The 16,654-nt window shown below is 50.7% G+C and overlaps 1 protein-coding gene across 1 annotated transcript in view; it reads right to left on the bottom strand.

The window, feature by feature from the left end:
* MYO18B (myosin XVIIIB) overlaps window positions 1-16,654 on the bottom strand; it is a 221,001-nt gene that overhangs the window by 109,881 nt on the left and 94,466 nt on the right. Inside the window, exons 25-27 of the mRNA XM_033837911.2 lie at window positions 3,916-4,035; window positions 3,517-3,625; window positions 1,443-1,567 (exon numbers count right to left, since the gene is read on the bottom strand). Of these exons, the coding sequence (XP_033693802.1) occupies window positions 1,443-1,567; window positions 3,517-3,625; window positions 3,916-4,035 (354 nt within the window). The remainder of the gene's footprint in view (window positions 1-1,442; window positions 1,568-3,516; window positions 3,626-3,915; window positions 4,036-16,654) is intronic.

Raw genomic sequence — 16,654 nt, 5'->3', positions numbered from 1 at the left:
TGTTCTTAGAGCGACAGGTTATCAGCACACCACAGGTTAAGGTGTAGACTGGGTAGAATGCAGACTAGCGGTGGCTGGAGACAATGCGAAACAGAGGCCACACTACTTTCATCTAGATACGCCAGACAAGGTTACATTATATTTGTAATGCCCAGCGGCACTTTCAAGAAAAAAAGGGAAATTGTAGGATGTCAGAAATGCAGAGGACACAAAACAAGAACACTCATGGTAGATGCTGACACTATGGCAGCCAAGGTGGGGGAGAAGAAGAGCAGCAGAAAGATCCAGAAATATCCCTAACGATAGAGGCTGTGTTCAAACGCCCAGAGGGAGACAGGAGACAAGGCCTCGGGGCCACGGAAGGTGGGAGCTTGGAAGGAAAACGCTTGCACTAAGCCAGGACCCTGAAGAGCTGCACCTATGTGACAGGGGGCAAGGAAAGCTCCACCCATGGCCTGGAAGGTGGTAAGAATGCTTGCCGCCACTCTGGCTCCCAGTCAGGGAGAAGGGATTCCCGTGAGAAATCAAAACCCCAGGTCTGTGCCTGGTGTGGGTTCAAAGCTCAGCCTGACACTTTGGACATGCTGCAAAAATCTGAAATGCAGAATTTATTTAGCATAACCTCGGGGGCTGCTGCAGAAGAAAAAGTGCAAAAGTGCTTCTTCTAAGAGGAACACATCCAAAAACATAAGACTCCATTTAAAATCAATAAAAAGGTTTTTTAAATTTTTTAAATAAGATAGACTCAATAAAAAAAAAAAAGCTAAAGACACATAAAATCTCACCACGAGAGTCAAAAGGGAAAAAAGGAACATCTACAATGCAGACCACGTGGGGCTGGTGTGTGAGAGGCGCCTGTGGAAGATGTACTCACAATCAAAATTTACAGAACACACAGGCAAACAATTCCCAGCGACAGTCAGTCTAACTTGCGATAACAGAACGACCTGAAAGAGATGCTGAAAGATCCCTTGGCTGCTGTGTGGTTGAGGGGAGAGGCTGGAAGCAATGAGACCAGTTAGGAGGCTGTTGCTCTGATCTAGACGAGAGATAGAGGTGGCAGGTTAGGCTAGAGGCAATGGGGGCTGATATCATTTGACTATTTTAAGAGCACATTACAATCATTTTACAGATGAGAAACCTGAGACCCAAAAGGTAAAAGTGCTTTCCACAAGGTCAGAGCAGAAAGGGAACTGGAACTCAGGGATCCCGAGCTCACTTCCATGTTCTTTAGTCCACAGTGTAGAACGCTCGCATGTAAAGAAACTATCACCCATATCCCATAGAGACCTGCATGTGTAACATCAGTGGAGGTGGAGAAGCACAGAACAGGTGATGTCCTCTCTCCCTTCCTGGGTTCAGCCAACACCCTGAAGAGGGAGGTGAGACCCTGCCCAATCGCTGCCACTTTTGCAACCCAGACTATCTCCCCACCGCCTTACCTTCTGCTCCAGCTCGTTCCTAGACGCCAGCTCCGAGTCCAGCCTCTCCTCGGACTGCTGGAGACGCTTCCTGAGGAACTCGTTCTCCATCTGAGCACAGTCAAAGCGCATCTGCCACTCATCCGCTGTTTAACAGAGTCAGAGAGGCCAGGACGGGAGGCTCAGTGAACGAGGGTGGTTCTCTCCCACGGTCTTAGCTCTTTGTGCACAATTTCACAGTGTTAATAGAATTCCTGAGGCTCGACCTCAGGCTGCAGATTAGGAAATCCTACTTTAAGTCCAAGCTTTAAAAACCACTTCCTCCAGGCAGCCTGCCCTGACTACCTCCAGGTGTCTAACGTTATTGACCACTCACTATTTTAAGCTTGGTCGTTTTACACTGTTCAATTTCTCTACAAGTGTGCAAAGACCTTTTTTTTCCCCAAGGGAAGTCCATAATTTTTGAGGGTAGGGGAGCTGTTTTAGTCATTTGCGGGTTTCTCCACACCCTCTAGAAAAGTCCCCCCCACACAGCCGTTCCCCCCCACATGGTAACACAAGTTCACCAACTGGAGTCATCCTACTGGCCTACCACACTGGGTGACAAGAGTATAAAATCAGCGACTGTTGGTTGAATTACTTAACAAATAAATCAATGAGCAATAATTAAAGTGTCTATTAAATGAAGAGCATTTGCAAGTTTCTTGAGAGCAGGGCCCAACTAAAATTCTTCTATAAACCACCCACCGACACACAACAGGGTCTGGCTCAGTGCTGGACGCATACCGTAAAAGGTTCTCTTTAAATACTTAACCATGTATAGTGGGAAAACATATATCTTTAGTAATTTCAACTCCACCTTGATTCACAGAAGAGGCTGTGGTGCCACTGCAGTGGTGTGATTAAAGTGTTTTATTGCTTCTTTCAACTTTCCTGTATTTTTGAAATTTTCTGTAATGAGTATGTGTTACTTTCATAATGAAAAACAAAAGATTTGTGGATTAGCTTCCTGGAATAAGCATCCCGAGCTGAAAGCCTGCACAGCTAATGCGCTCATGAGCTAAGCGCATTTCCCCCATCGTCCGACTCCCATATCTTTGCACAGGAAAGCAAATGGCCGGGGAGTATCATTCAGACATAAATCACAGTCGGGGTGGACCTGGGGCTGATGTTCTCCTGGGGAAATTGTGCCGGTTCTGGGCCAACACGTTCCCCACTCCCTGCGTGGACCCTGCCTTGTTGGGTCTCAGGTATGTGAGAACCTCAGACTCCTGTGGATTAACCTCCCTGGAAAACGCCTGCCCTGGGGGCAGCCAGGAGGAGAGGATAACGAGAGGAGAGCAGGAAGCAAGTGTGCCCTGCCTCTCCTCCACCACCTCCGACCTTGGCTCCTCTGAGTGTCCCTGATGTTTCTAGGGCATTGATTCTCTGGGGGCACTGAAGGAATGGTATCAATGTTTCATAAAGGCTGACAGGCACGCTGGGAATCCTCCTCAGCTGACTCATTTAGACTGGGGAGAGGAGGTGACAAAGATGTCATCCTGCCCATCCAGCCGTGAGAGGCGAGTCCCCAGGTTACCGTCTAAGGCGGGCACCACCAGGAACCCCTGGCTCCTCCGAACATACCTCTCGTTGGGCAATTCAGGGGTCCTCTCACCCTCTCTCCATTCATTCAGTAACTGCTAAGTGCCTGACATCACTTTTTTTTTTTTTTTTGCGGTACGCAGGCCTCTCACTGCTGTGGCCTCTCCCAGACCGGGGCACGAACCCGTGTCCCCCGTGTCGGCAGGCGGACTCTCAACCACTGCGCCACCAGGGAAGCCCAGAACCAGTATATTTTTAAATCATTCTTTGCATTATTACTAAACAGCACCTGCCACACTGATAATTTATTACTTGGGATATTGCTGGACTATCTGTTTAATGCCTGTGTCTTCCACTGGGCTGAAAAGGCAAGGACTGTTCCTTTCTCTCCGCCAACGTCTCAGCCCCTAACGCAGCGCCTAGAGCATCATGATCGCAGTACATGTGAATGAATGGAATAAAAGGACAGCTTTTCCACCAGCGTCTAATCCCGTGGGTCCCAGTGGCTCACCTCCTCCAGTGCGACTCCTTTCCAAATCATTCAAGCGAATTTTCTGCTGGGCTTCTTCCAACTGCTTCTCCACTTCTCCCAAATTCTTCTGGACTTGCTCATACTTGCTCTGGAAGAGAGGCCTCAAGGTTTCAAACTGGAGCTAGACAGAGGCCATCTCACCTAAGGTGCCCCCAAACCAGTACTGGCCACCTACCCCCTGCACAGTCTTCACCCAGGACACCTGCAAGGCCAAGACTTAGGAAGACTCAAATGTCCTCCAGGACTCCGAGTGTGGGAGTCGGTAAGCCTGTGCATCCCAGATGTGAGCACGGGGCGGTTGGGGTTCGGGGGGGCAGGCCCGCCTCTCCCAGCCACTCTGCTCAGCCACTCCCCGCCCCGGCACTCCCGACCACTCGCCTTTAGCTCCTGAACTTCCCGGGAGGCCCGCAGCCGCTCTGCCCGCTCACTCTCCAGCACGTGGCAGGCCACGTCCCCTTTGAAGCGCTCCTCGGCCAGCTCTGCGGTCAACTCCGCAATCTGGGAGGGGGAAGGTGAAGGCAGGGTTACTTGCGGGCGCTGCACACCCTTCCGCCTCCACACACACTCCACTGGACCACCCTTGGACTAATCACTGGGTCTTCTCGCAAGGCAACCCTTCAGCATAAGGTGGCTAAGAGCACGGGTGCTGGAATTTTACTGGTCCAGGTGTGTTAGAATCCCTGGCTCAACGCTCTGAACCAGGCAGGACGCCTCTCGGACACTCAGTTCTCTCAGCTTTAGCGGGGGGTGGATAACTGAGAGAACTGTCGTGAGGACTGAGATGATCCACGTAAAGCTTAGCACGGTGCCCAGCACACAGTAAGCATTCAATTAAAAACCACTTGTTCTGGTAGAAACTCTCCTTAGCCGTCCTTCAGGGAGCCATCTCACTGGGCCAACCAACAGACTCCCTCAGCAAGACACGCTCACGGGTGCCCACCCCCCAGGGATGCCCTCAGCCAGGAAACACCTGCACGGTTCCCCAGGGTCCACCTGCCCCTACCAGGTGACAGCCACGCTCACCCGGTATCGACTGTGTGTGCTCCCAACCTGCTTATGTCTCATACACTTTTACCGCCATTACCTATCCTATTAGCTATTACATAAACCTGTAAAATGGGACCGGGCAGAGTTTCCATGAAAACTAGGTTGAATGCTTTGGAGGTAACAAATACAAGTGAGTTGCTTCTTAAAATTCTGTCAAACAGGTGTAGGTGCAACAACTATAAAGAAAAAACCAGAAGTAAAAAATTTAGGCTTTTGCATTCAGATTTCTTTGCCATTTGCTCTGCTTTAAAGAAATCAAAACTGGACATCATGTAGCTGTGTGCTAGGGGTGTGGTCCAAAAAAGAAGCGGATCTGGGGTCAGACGCTTATCCTCAAAGGGCTCTGATCCTACCTCAGTGAGTTGAGGTAGACACGTTTAAAGTTAAAAATAAAAATGTTTATTTTTAAATGAATTCCCACTTGCACTGACTTTTTTTTTTCCCCCCAAAATAACCGACCAACAACAAACACCAAACGGGTCAGCGCTTCTGTGGTCTTATTGTTCCAAAATACAGCCTTCTGGGTTAAAGGATATGCCGAAGAAAGTGAGGAGAGAAACATATGAGTGGACGGTTTAGACCAAGAGGCACAGAATTGACCTTGAACAGAAGAGGAGTCCTCATGAAACTGAGGCTACCCCTTGTGTGAGGCAGTGGCTCAAGTCCAGAGGGAGAGAACGAAAAGAAAAAAAAATAGAGGTAAGAACCCTGTACAGGGTTCAAGTTCAGACACAACCACCAACATATTGCGTGACCCTGGACGAGTTTCTTCCTCTCTGGGGCTGTGGTCACCCGAGCTACAAAATGCATTGAATTAGGTGATGTCTCCTGTCCTCTGGCAATCCCATTCTATGCCATAGATCTTGCATATAAAGATGTCAAAACACCACAGTTTCCCGTCAGACACTGTGTGTGGTACCGAGGAGTGGCCGTGTGGTGCTCTCACACAGAGTCGAGGTGGCCCTTCTGGTGTGGAATCCAGGCCCCGTCAAAACTATCAGTTCACTCGTGGCCTCAAAAACCACTCAGCTGCCCCATGAAGAAGGAGGATGCAGATCTGTATGTTCTGCCATTAAAAAAAAAAAAAAAAAAACCCAAGTCATACTGTCAAGGGGGAAAAAAAAAATAGAACGTTTGGCATGTTTCCATTTTTGTCTGTACTTGCACAGAAAAAGGCACTACCAAGCTGTGAATGGGGATTCCCCGCCACAGACCCCCGAACGATGGACTCACAGAGGACTCCAATTTCCTTGTGATGCATTTCTGTACTGGTGATTTTTTAAACCGCTTTTGTAATCAGAAAAACACAAACCAAAAATATCTTTTTTAAATAGCCTAAACCATAAATTGAGCTGGGGCTGCCCTGTCCATTCTATGCCCCCCACCTTTCTTTCTCCTCCAGCGCATCAGCTTCCCTCCCATCTTGCTGACCATACCAGTGACAGCTCAGGCCAAAATGCCAATTTCAATAAACAGACAAAAAAAAACGAGGCTTAAGGGGAGTGTTCGGAAGTCACACAACAAGTGAGCAGCACAGCGTGGAAGCGGACCCAGGTCCCTCACATCCAAGTACCGAACGCCAGTTAAAGGGGAAAGGGCTCTCTGGCCGTGTTCCTGGCTGCCTTTGGGGTGGGGCTTCCTTTGCCATTCCTCGCACTGTCGTCTCTACAGTATTCATTGCAATGACCTTGGACGGTTGTTTAAATACAAATCTCAGGATCCTCAGATCCCCCAAACCCAAGTCTCTGAGGTGGGACCCAGGAATGTGAATTTCAACACACTCCAGGGTGATTCTTCAGCACCACGAAGTTGAAGAATTGCTGCCGTAGAAATAGCTAGGATCGCCTCCTAATCTTGGCCTCACCTGGCTTTAGATGGGTTAGATCTGCCTATGGATGTGCAAAGGCGTTCAAGCTGGAAAAATGATTACTTGCAGTGGGTGCCGACTACAGGCCAGTGCAATCCAGGAGCGCCCCAGATCACACCCCTAAACATGCCCCGCATCCCCGAGATCAGCCCTGATCCCATACACAACTGTGTTCCCTCTGCCTTAGCCAATCAGTATGAAATCTAATTTGTGCTAATGGGCCTGAGCAAAGGGAGCACAAAATTAATTTAATGCATTAATTCTGAGTTCCACAGACCCCAAGTCTGGAAACAAAAGAACAATTAGTCCTTTCAACCTGGGCAAACGACAGCCGCTTTTAATAGAGACAGTAGCCCCTGACCTCCCCCTGTCCCCACAAAGCCCTCTCCCTTCACACATTTTGGGGTCTGGGGGCTCTGTCTGTGAGGTGAGGGGTAGGCACCACACCCAGAGCTATTAGGTGAGTGCAAAATGAAGGCCAAGTTAATGAGGGGAGAGGCTGGTCTGCAAAGCCAGAAGGGACCTCAGCGGATTGCTCCAGGACCAGTTAACCAGCAATTATTCTGGAAGCCTCCCTGGGTCCATCACTTGGCCAAGTCATCAGAAACCCTCTTTCTACTTAGGGACAACGACTCCAAGGGCCTGCCAGAGAGGGAGGGACAGAAATGAATTAATCTGCTGGACATTTTGCACAAACAAATAATATATCCTGCACGCTGACACCAGGGGCAGTTTGGGGCAACAGTGGGTAACGGGGATTTGAAGGATGTTAAGTGCCGAGCACACGTGGGGTCCCGTGGGCTGTCACTGTCACCTGCCCTTCATGATACAAGCACCCTGCCCTCAAAGACTCCACTGTCGAGTTGGAGAGAGAAGAAAACCACATGTGAGGCGCCCACGTGTCTTGCCTCAACCCTGCCCTGGGCTCTTATACTCAAGGGCCCTCTGACCCCAAGTCACCTTTCCCGTCGAGAGCAAACAGCACCCTTTCCCTCTCCTCCTGTACTTTTCAGTTTAACCGAAAGGATTTGTTCATAATAAGCCCTTGAATGAGAAGCAGCTCACTCATCCACCACTGAGGACAGACATAAGCTTACTGAGCACTGGGCACAGACGCCTTATGAGGAGGGTCTTTGCACAGGACAAGAAACAGGCACTGAGAGGTGAAACGATGTGCTCAAATCAGAGATGATGAGTGTCAGAGGGAGTCCGCCGGGGCGGTCTCACTCCCGGGTCCTGGCTGGACCTCTGTCCAGACGGTCCTCTGTCCCGCATCCACTGTCCAACTCAGTCCCCTGCCCCTGGGCCCCTGGGGGCAGCAGAGCAGGAATCGTCGTCCTCCTGGAGCAGACGTGGAACAGCCAGCGGGTGCAGGTCAACGGCCTGCTAAGACCTGGACCCCAACCACTCCACGGGGCCACGGCCAAAGGGAGCCTTGTGGACCCCCCGTGGAAGGGAAGCCCCCATCCCCATCAACCTGAGTGGCTAAAACGGAAAATGGAAAAAAAATCAGAAGAGAGAAAAGAGAGAGAGGCGAGAAAATGAATCGACAGGTGAAGGGCAGCCTGACGGCAAGGCCAGCGGCAGGGGGCGGGGGGCCGCTGTCTGCTGGTCAAGGAGATTAAGCAGGTCTCACGGTACCTGCCCCTAAAGCTGCCCCAGGCATCACGGACGACTCAGGACAAGTCTCCGGGGCCCCAGAGACACAGGCAGACACCAGTGCAGGCACCACTGTATTTCTTTTCCCAGCTGGGGCCGCCACCTGCTCGTAAGTAACAGTAATAGCGACAGTAACAGTAATACCTCAGTCACAATCGCCACCACAGACAGCGCTGACGGCGCGCCCAGCACAGGCTAACCCACAGAACCCTCACGGCAACGCAGACAGGCAGGCACTGATGGCTCCAGACTGCAGATGAGGCACCAGGGTGCAGACGGCCAAGGACACCCAGCCAGCCAGGGGCAGAGCTGGGCTATGAATTACGGCAGCCTGGCTCCTGAGCCTTCACTTCTAACCACACCGTCAAACTGCCTCTTGGGGGCTCAAAGAACATGTGCTGAGTGAACGAATAAATGCGCGTAAACCAAGGAGCGGATTTCGGTGGAGATGGGCCGCTGCTTTAAGAGTGCCGAGAGGAGGGGCATCTCCTGAGCGGGACGTGGGGATGGACACATCGCTGACTGGCCGTGGGGGCAGAAGGGACAGTTACGGGCTTTCACGAGCTTTAGAAAGGGTCTTCAAGGAACCCTAGCACCCCCCAAAAGGATAATAACCCCTCAGGTGCTGTCACCCACACATCCCATCCTGAGAATGCTCTTTGGTCCGGCCCCGACCTTCAGGATGGAGTTCAACCCTCTAACATGCTTCTCACAGCCCCTGTGACCCGGCCCAGCTTCATGGCCTGACCCCCACGCCATAATCACCCTCGCTCCAGGAGACACTCCATGAGGCACCGCCAGGACCGCAGGTGCCAGATCAGGTCCCTGCTCTCTGGCTCTGCCCTTGCTCTGCCCTCCACCTGGAATGCCTCCCCACCCCATGGCCTGGCCGGGCCTGCTCAGCCTTCAAGACCCCTCCTCCGAGAAGCCCTCCCTGAGCCCACTCCCAGTCTGGGTAGATGCTCCTCCTGGATCCCAGACAGACCTGGGTTCCAATCCCAGCTCTGCTAGTCACGGGCTGTGTGATGTCCGACAAATCACTTCCCCTCTACAAGCTTCACTTTCCTCATCTAGAACGCGGGGTACTAACGCCTCCCTCACAGTGTGATTTGAAGGTAAAATGAGATGATGCAGGTAAAGTATTTATCCCAGCACCTGGCACGGACACACTGCTCATTAACTGTTACTTTAATTCCTAACTTCGGCACTATTCCGTTCATTCATTCAATGCCCACGGAATGCTTGGAGGGTGCAGTATTATAGCTAAGGTGTATCATTGTCTTTGAGGAACTCAGCTTGCTGGGGGGAAGGTAAAAAATATCAACTGTGTATTAGTCAGAGCGGGGCTGCGTCAGAGGGAGTGTGACGGCTGCTTTACAGACCCCTCCTCACACAGCCCTACACGGAGGAATGCGTCCTACTCATGGTGCCACCGTCGTACTCATGGTGACGCAAGGGCTCAGAGTCTTGAGGAATTTGCCTATAATCCCGCAGCAATGAGGGCACAAGGGCACAAGGTCAGCTGTCCTGATGGACCCTCTGCTCCTGTCCCAGAGCACCAGGGCAGGTCATTGTCATCATCCCCGCCTCGTACAGCCCCTGCTTCTGCATTTGCGTTGCAAGGCAGCTAGGGACGAGATGATGGGCCCCATTTTCACCTGGGGAAGCAGAGGCACGCAGAATGGACTTTCCAGCCGAGCCCCCCTCTGTGGGGCTTTGGCTCACCCCACTGAGGCCATCTTTAAACATGCTCACCCGGTGTCGGCAGAGCCTCTGCAGCTGGCTGTCCGCCGGGAGGATGCCCTCCCCGGCATGTGCCCACAGTGAAGGCCCGAGAGACCCTAACATCTTGAGTCAGGTAGGAAACCAGGCTGTTTTATTCTCCTGGGGACGAGGGGCTACCACGTCCCGTCCCCACCGAGGCAGAGCGCTGTGCCAGAGCACGGAACCAGGCGTCAGGAGAGCTGGGCTGAGGTCAAGGCCCGTGACCCCCAGCAAGTCACTTCCTGTCCCCTCCTAGAGGTCAGCTGCTGCTGGACATCACGGCCATCACAGCCACCTCCCTCAGGGCTATGCGAACGCACTTCTGCCCTAAGTTTCCAGTCCCCGCTGCAACCTGGTGCTTCTCTCGGCAATTCCTCACCCAGAAGTGAAACTTCCTGGGCTAATGAGGCCAGACATCGGAGCGCATGGGCCTCTGTCTTCTGCCGTAAATAAGGTCCTGGATATATTCCAGAGAGAGAAGAGACCGCCCCTCTCTCACGCACCGCCACGTACTCCCGCAGCCTGCCAAGGGCTCCCTACCAGACTGGCTGCTTCCTTGTGAAAATAAAAAACCCCACTTGGCATGCAGGCCGATTTTGCACGCTTGAAGAAGATTTACAGCCAGCGACTCAGAGGTTCCTCGTCTCTCTTCTGCTCCTTCGCAAATGAAGCACTCAAATCATTTTGCCATAATGTTGTCTTTTGACTAAGCCCCGTCAAATGGGAGTTCCCACTGATGAGGCAACACCATGTTTCAGCCACGGTCCTGCGGCTGTTTCCCCCTGCTGAGACGAGGGTGGGGTGCAGACGCTGTGAAGGGGGCTGGGGGTCTTCAGGAGGCACAGCCCTGAAGGAGCGTCTGCTCCCCAACTGTCAACAGGAACTCGCTTCCAAGAAAGGAGAACCGCGTGGAAGGAGATGTGGGAAGAGACACTTCGTATTAATGTTTCTCAAAGTGTGATCCCTGGACCAGCAGGTTCAACATCACCTGAGAACTTACTAGAAACACAGAAGCTCCAGGGCCACTCCAAGCCACCGACCCAGAACCTCGAAGGCCGGGATCCAGCGATCTACATCCTGACACGTCCTCTCGGGGATTCTGACACACATTCACCACTGCTCTAACACAGCACAACCCTCCCGCATCAGAGTCCCCTCAAGGCTTGGTGAAGAAGCACTGAAGGACCTCCACCTCCAAGATTCCCTCCTGGGTCAAAGCCTTGAGAGATGGGACCAGGGAAGCTACAGGGTTAACAGCTCTTCTGGATCATTCCGACGCTCTTTAAAGTGCAAAAGCAAGAACACAAATCAACAGTAGCTTTGCCCAGGTCGTGGGTGGGAGGTGGGGGGAAGGGAAGGGAAACGGAGCCCCTTCTTCGAAAGCAATCTTACTTGGGCCCCAACATGCTACATTTCACCAAATCTGAGCTGCCATTGATTGTAAGATGCATCCTGAGTCCAGAGGTGTACAAAGGGAGAAAATAATGTGCATCTGAGAATCGATAAAAACAGAATGAAACCAAAAAAGTGCATATACTGTAATGGATGCAGGTTTGGGAGTCCTGGAGCCCTCTGACCTCCTCCTCGCCCTCTGGTGGGTCTGAAGAGACGCAGGGCTTCAGAAAACACTTCAAATTACTGCATCAGAGAAGGCAAGCCACAGAGTGGAAGGCATGTGTACTACTTACATTGAGCAACTGACCTTATATCCACGGCATATAAAGAACTGCTACAAATTAACAAGAAAAGCAACAGAAAAGACGTGAAAGACCACTTTGCCAAAGAGGATAACCAAATAGCCAAAAACATGTGAAGAGGTGCAAATTAAAATCACAATGTTGTACAAGTGCACACCCACCACAATCGCTAAATGAAAAAGGCAGATAAGGCCCAGTGCAGGTAAGGACGTGGAGCAGGCAGAATGCTCACCTGTGGCCACGTGCAAGTGCAAACCGACACAAACATGGTAGCAAGCTGTTGGGCAGCATCTACGAAAACTGAACACAGAAACAACTTAAAACCCAGCCATTGCATCCCTAGGTGTATTCCTAACAGAAGTGTACGACCTGTGCACCAAAAGACACGTGTGAGGATGTTCACAGCAGGCTTGCTCTTTATAGTTGAAAAAGAGAAACAACTGAATGTTCCTTTAGAGTAGAAGGGATAGAGAGCGGTCTCTGTGCATAATGGACTACTCTACAGTAAAGGGAGGGAGTGATCCACCATCACCCATGACAAGGTGGATGAATGTCACAAATGATGTCAAATGAAAGAAACCAGACACAAATGAGTAGGCATCTTTGATGAATTTAGGTAAAGTGCAGAAACAGGGAGAAAACTAATCTCTAGCGTCAGAAGTCAGTTTGGTGGTTACGGGTGGAGGGTAGTGGCTGAAAGGGGGCACCGGGGGGGAAGCTGAGGGAAGCTGGGAGTGACCTGTGTCACACTCTGGGTGCTGGCTGCATTGGTGTGTCCACTTTGTGAAAATTCATTAAGCTGTACACTTAAGATGTGGGCACTTTTTTGTATGTTGGACCTTAACCTAAGTCTAAAAGGCAGGAGGAAAGGAGAAACAGGAGGAAGAAGAGGCGGCAGAAAGGGGGGTTTGAGAAGGAAGAGGAAGAAATCCTAACACTCAGTCATCTAAATGTGCTTCCTGGATAAAGCGCTGCTTTGACTCCCGGCTGAATTCTCTTTATGGCCCTGGCATCACACCCTTGGCTTGCATTGCAAGGAGATGCTGCCAAAAGCATTCCTACAGACCCCTCTTGTATTTACGGTGTGAATAGTGCCCTTTTAATGAGGATTCATGAGAGAAACTTCTCTAATAACTAGATTATCTCAATACCCTGAAAAGTTACTTTTTTCTCAAGCAACAGGTGTGTGCGTGTGTGTGTGTGTGTGTTTAACCTAGGCACAACATGTCTATGGAATATCCTGTTTTCCTCTTTGCTTTGGTTGCTAGGAAGCTCAGTGTCAAAATTTCGGCCCACTTTGAATGGTTCCACTCACCCATCCTGTGTCTATTCTGTACCTGGGGCCGGGCTGACGTGATGAGCAAGACACATCCCTGCCCTTGGGTTCTCCCAGTCTAGCTGGGACACAGGAGGTGATTAGGTTGCACCGATCAACGCTGTGAGGGGAAGGAAGCACAGGGCCAGGGGTAGAATATAGTGGGGGCCTAACCCACCCTTAGAGGGTCAAGGAAGGCTTCTTGGAGGAAGCACCACCTGAACTCAGTAAGAAGGGATGACCAGACATTTACCAGGTGAAGAGGGTGGAGAGGAATGCTCCAGGCAGAGGGAACAGCACAGGCAAAGGCTGTGAGGTGAGAGTGAGTCTGAGGCCAATGGTAAACGTCTATATTCTAACTCTCCCTGGTTTTGTATACTCAGCTCTTAGTTCCCTTTGCTCTGATTTTCTTAGCTTTAAATTTTTATCTTATTTTTTCAAGGCCCCATGCATTCAACCGTGTGTGACACAAAGACAAAAAGAGCCTGGACAGAATATTCCGTAGGTGCTGACCTGTCTATGCTTGGTTCTGGTCTCAGAAGCCTGGCTCCCTCCCTCTCTCCTCCCAGTGTCCCGTAAGCTGGAGCTCTAGATGCTAAAGATGCTCACCGCATCCCTCTCTCCAAGTCTCCCCCAGCAGCTGACACATCGCAAACTCCCAAGTCCAACCTGACAGCTCGAGATGAATTACTGCATCAAGTGTCGGCTCGGCAGGAAGGAATTTCTACCGGGAAGTCACCGATATTCCCCACCAGCCCACAGAGCTCCGATTTTTTGCTTCTGCTGCTCTACTCATGGCTACTTCCGGCAAGAGAGGTCAGGCCACTGGCCCTCTGGAGCCTCGATGGAGAACGTAAGGCGCTCTCAGTTGTCGTTTCGTCTCCGCCTCACAGTCTCGTCCACGAGAGGGGCACCGGCTCATGGCGCAGCAGCCCCGCCCGCCCAGCTTCTCCTAACTCTGTGTGCAGACGTGACTCTCCCTTCCAGGGGCCCCTGCCTCTTGCCTGACCATGGGAGTGGGTGTGGATTGAGCAGACAGAGGACCCTTGGTGGGGAGAGTGGACACAATCACGGGGAGGATGAGAAGGGTGGAAAAGAGACAGCCCCCCACCCCAACTTCATTCCGTGCCCCACGTGAGCCGGCGAGGCTCAACTCAGGCTGCGAACGTAGAGCGAAGGTTGAGTTATGTTGGCTTGATGGTGAATCTAATTTCAGTCCCCATTAGCCACCAACCAAACCAAGCAATATTACCAGTAATGACAACATCACAGCCTCGCCGGCAGAGAACGCTCTAGCTTTGCTCTGGACTGAGCTTTATCTCATGTTGCTTCAGGACCTTTGCACTTGCTGTTTCTACCCTTCCTCCAGATCTGCACAGAAACGGGTACAGCAAATCGTTCAGATCTACATTCAAATATCTCAGTCCACAGAAGTCTTCCCTGACCACTCAGGAAATACTGGCCCCCACTCGACCTCCCTCCACTGTCACCTCGCTCTGCTTAATACCTGCAGCACTCCACCATCTGAAACTAGTTTGCGTGTTTATTTACTTGTGATCTGTCTCCCTCTATTGGCCTGGAGACTTTGTGAGGACAGGGACTTTGCTTTGTCCCTGGCTGTATCCAAGGGGTCGGTCCAGTTGAATGTCTGCCACACGGGAGATGCTCACAGTATGTGATGAACATGGGAATAAATCAGCTCCACCTGAACTCCACCAGAAGCCTGTGAGGTACCCAGGGCTTCCTGAAGAAAGGCAGCGAAGCATTCAACTAGGGTGCAAAATTGAAGGGAGCACCGAAAACCTCAGAAATCAAGATAAACTAAAAACGTTAATGCAATCTTTAAGAAAATCAAAATTAATGCCAAAAATCTGTGATGACTAAAATATCAAACTTTTAAATAAAGAATCAAGACAGGATCCCACTGTGCAGAGTTCGTCACTTGCCTCACCCTAATCTTGGCCCGTAAACCCTGCATTTATTTAAAATTCTGATATTCTGCTCATCCTGGATTTTTCTTTCTTTTTTTTTTTTTTTTTTTTTTTTTGCGGTTCGCGGGCCTCTCACTGTGGTGGCCTCTCCCGTTGCGGAGCACAGGCTCCGGACGCACAGGCTCAGCGGCCATGGCTCACGGGCGCAGCCGCCCCGCGGCATGTGGGATCTTCCCGGACCGGGGCACAAACCCACGTCCCCTGCATCGTCGGCAGGCGGACTCTCAACCACTGCGCCACCAGGGAAGCCCAATCCTGGATTTTTTGCATTCAATTCACCTCTTAAAAGATACTGCATTAAATATTATTTATCTCGCTGAGTTTTTTGGTGCCCCTTTTAATTCTGTGCCTCAGACACACGCCTTCCTCTCCTCACCCTCATCCGGCCCCGAGAGCTGAATGGGATGGCAAGTTTTCCTTGGAGAGCTCTTTCCTGGTCTCCCCACAGCTCACTGACCGCGCCCCCACATTATACGGAATGAAGACGTGTAGGGGTCTGTAATCTGAGATCGTCTCCTTGGGGGCAGGGCCATCCGGTTCACGTCTTCATCCCCAGCCCACGAACTCGATCCCCAGCCAAAGAGAGAAAACCCCGGCCTGCAGTCACACACACCCCAGTCCAACCTTCCCCAGTCACGTGTCCCTTCCATCCCCCAGAGTCGGCCACTATGCAGAATCTGGCATTATTATTCCCATGAATACCTTTACACCATAACTACTTAGCTATATTCCCCAATCACTGTATGGTATTGTTGTGCACATTTTAAAAACTGATATGTACTGTAACACATTTTAGGCATTCTTTTGTAAATTAATCCTTTTCCTTCAGCATTTTGTTTCCAAGGGCAATCCATGTTGGTTCATGTATCTCTGGTTGAAGGGTCACGAAACGTCTTCTATAAAGAGCCAGATAGTAAATATTTTTAATCTCTGCAGGTCATACAGTCTGTCACAACTGCTCAACTCTGCCTTTGTAGCACGAAAGCAGCCAGACTAGGCACAGATAAATGGGCGTGGCCGTGTGCCCATAAAACTACAAAGAACAGGTGGTGACATGGATCTGCCCTGCGGGCCATAGTTTGCTGCCTCTTTATCCATTTTCACTTTGGCAACTGAGTTTTTAGTGTAACAAAATGTGTTCATGCGTTCTGTCAACAGACTCCCTTTTGGGTGCTCACATTTCTTCAACACGACAAATGTTGCTGCTATAAGCTTCTTGTCTTTTCATTTAGGTGAGAGAGCTTCTCCTGCATGTGCACCTAGAAGTGGAATTGCTGGGCCACAGGGTACAGGCAGCTTCATCTTTCAGAGATAATGCTAGATTGTTCAAGAGCCATGAGATCAATTTACTCTCCCCCCAGCAGCATGAGCTCCTGCCGCTACGCCCCTGCCAGCACTTGGCTACATCAGACCTCTGGATTTTGCCCATCTGAAGCGTGAAATGACACCTATTGTGTTAATTCACATTTCCTGATTGCTAGTTAGTTGCTCATCTTTTCACGAGTTTATTGGCCATCTGAATTCCTGATCATCAGAACTCTTGCTCCTGGGAACTGCCAATTCCTAATTTTTGCCCATTTTTTTAAACTGGAGTGTTTGCCTTTCTTCCAGTTGATTTGAGGAAATTCTTTACATATCCTGGTTACTCTTTATCAATTATATGTGTTGCAGATTTCATCTCCCAGTATGTGGTGTGTCTCCATTTTATGCTCTGACCATCAGAAGTTGATGGTCAGTGGGTCAGATGGTTACTGGGGTCCCAGTGATCATTTTCCCC

This window comes from Tursiops truncatus, chromosome 13, assembly GCF_011762595.2.
Source record: "Tursiops truncatus isolate mTurTru1 chromosome 13, mTurTru1.mat.Y, whole genome shotgun sequence".
In the NCBI taxonomy this organism is placed as follows: Eukaryota; Metazoa; Chordata; class Mammalia; order Artiodactyla; family Delphinidae; genus Tursiops; species Tursiops truncatus.
This window is presented reverse-complemented; position numbering and strand designations above follow the sequence as displayed.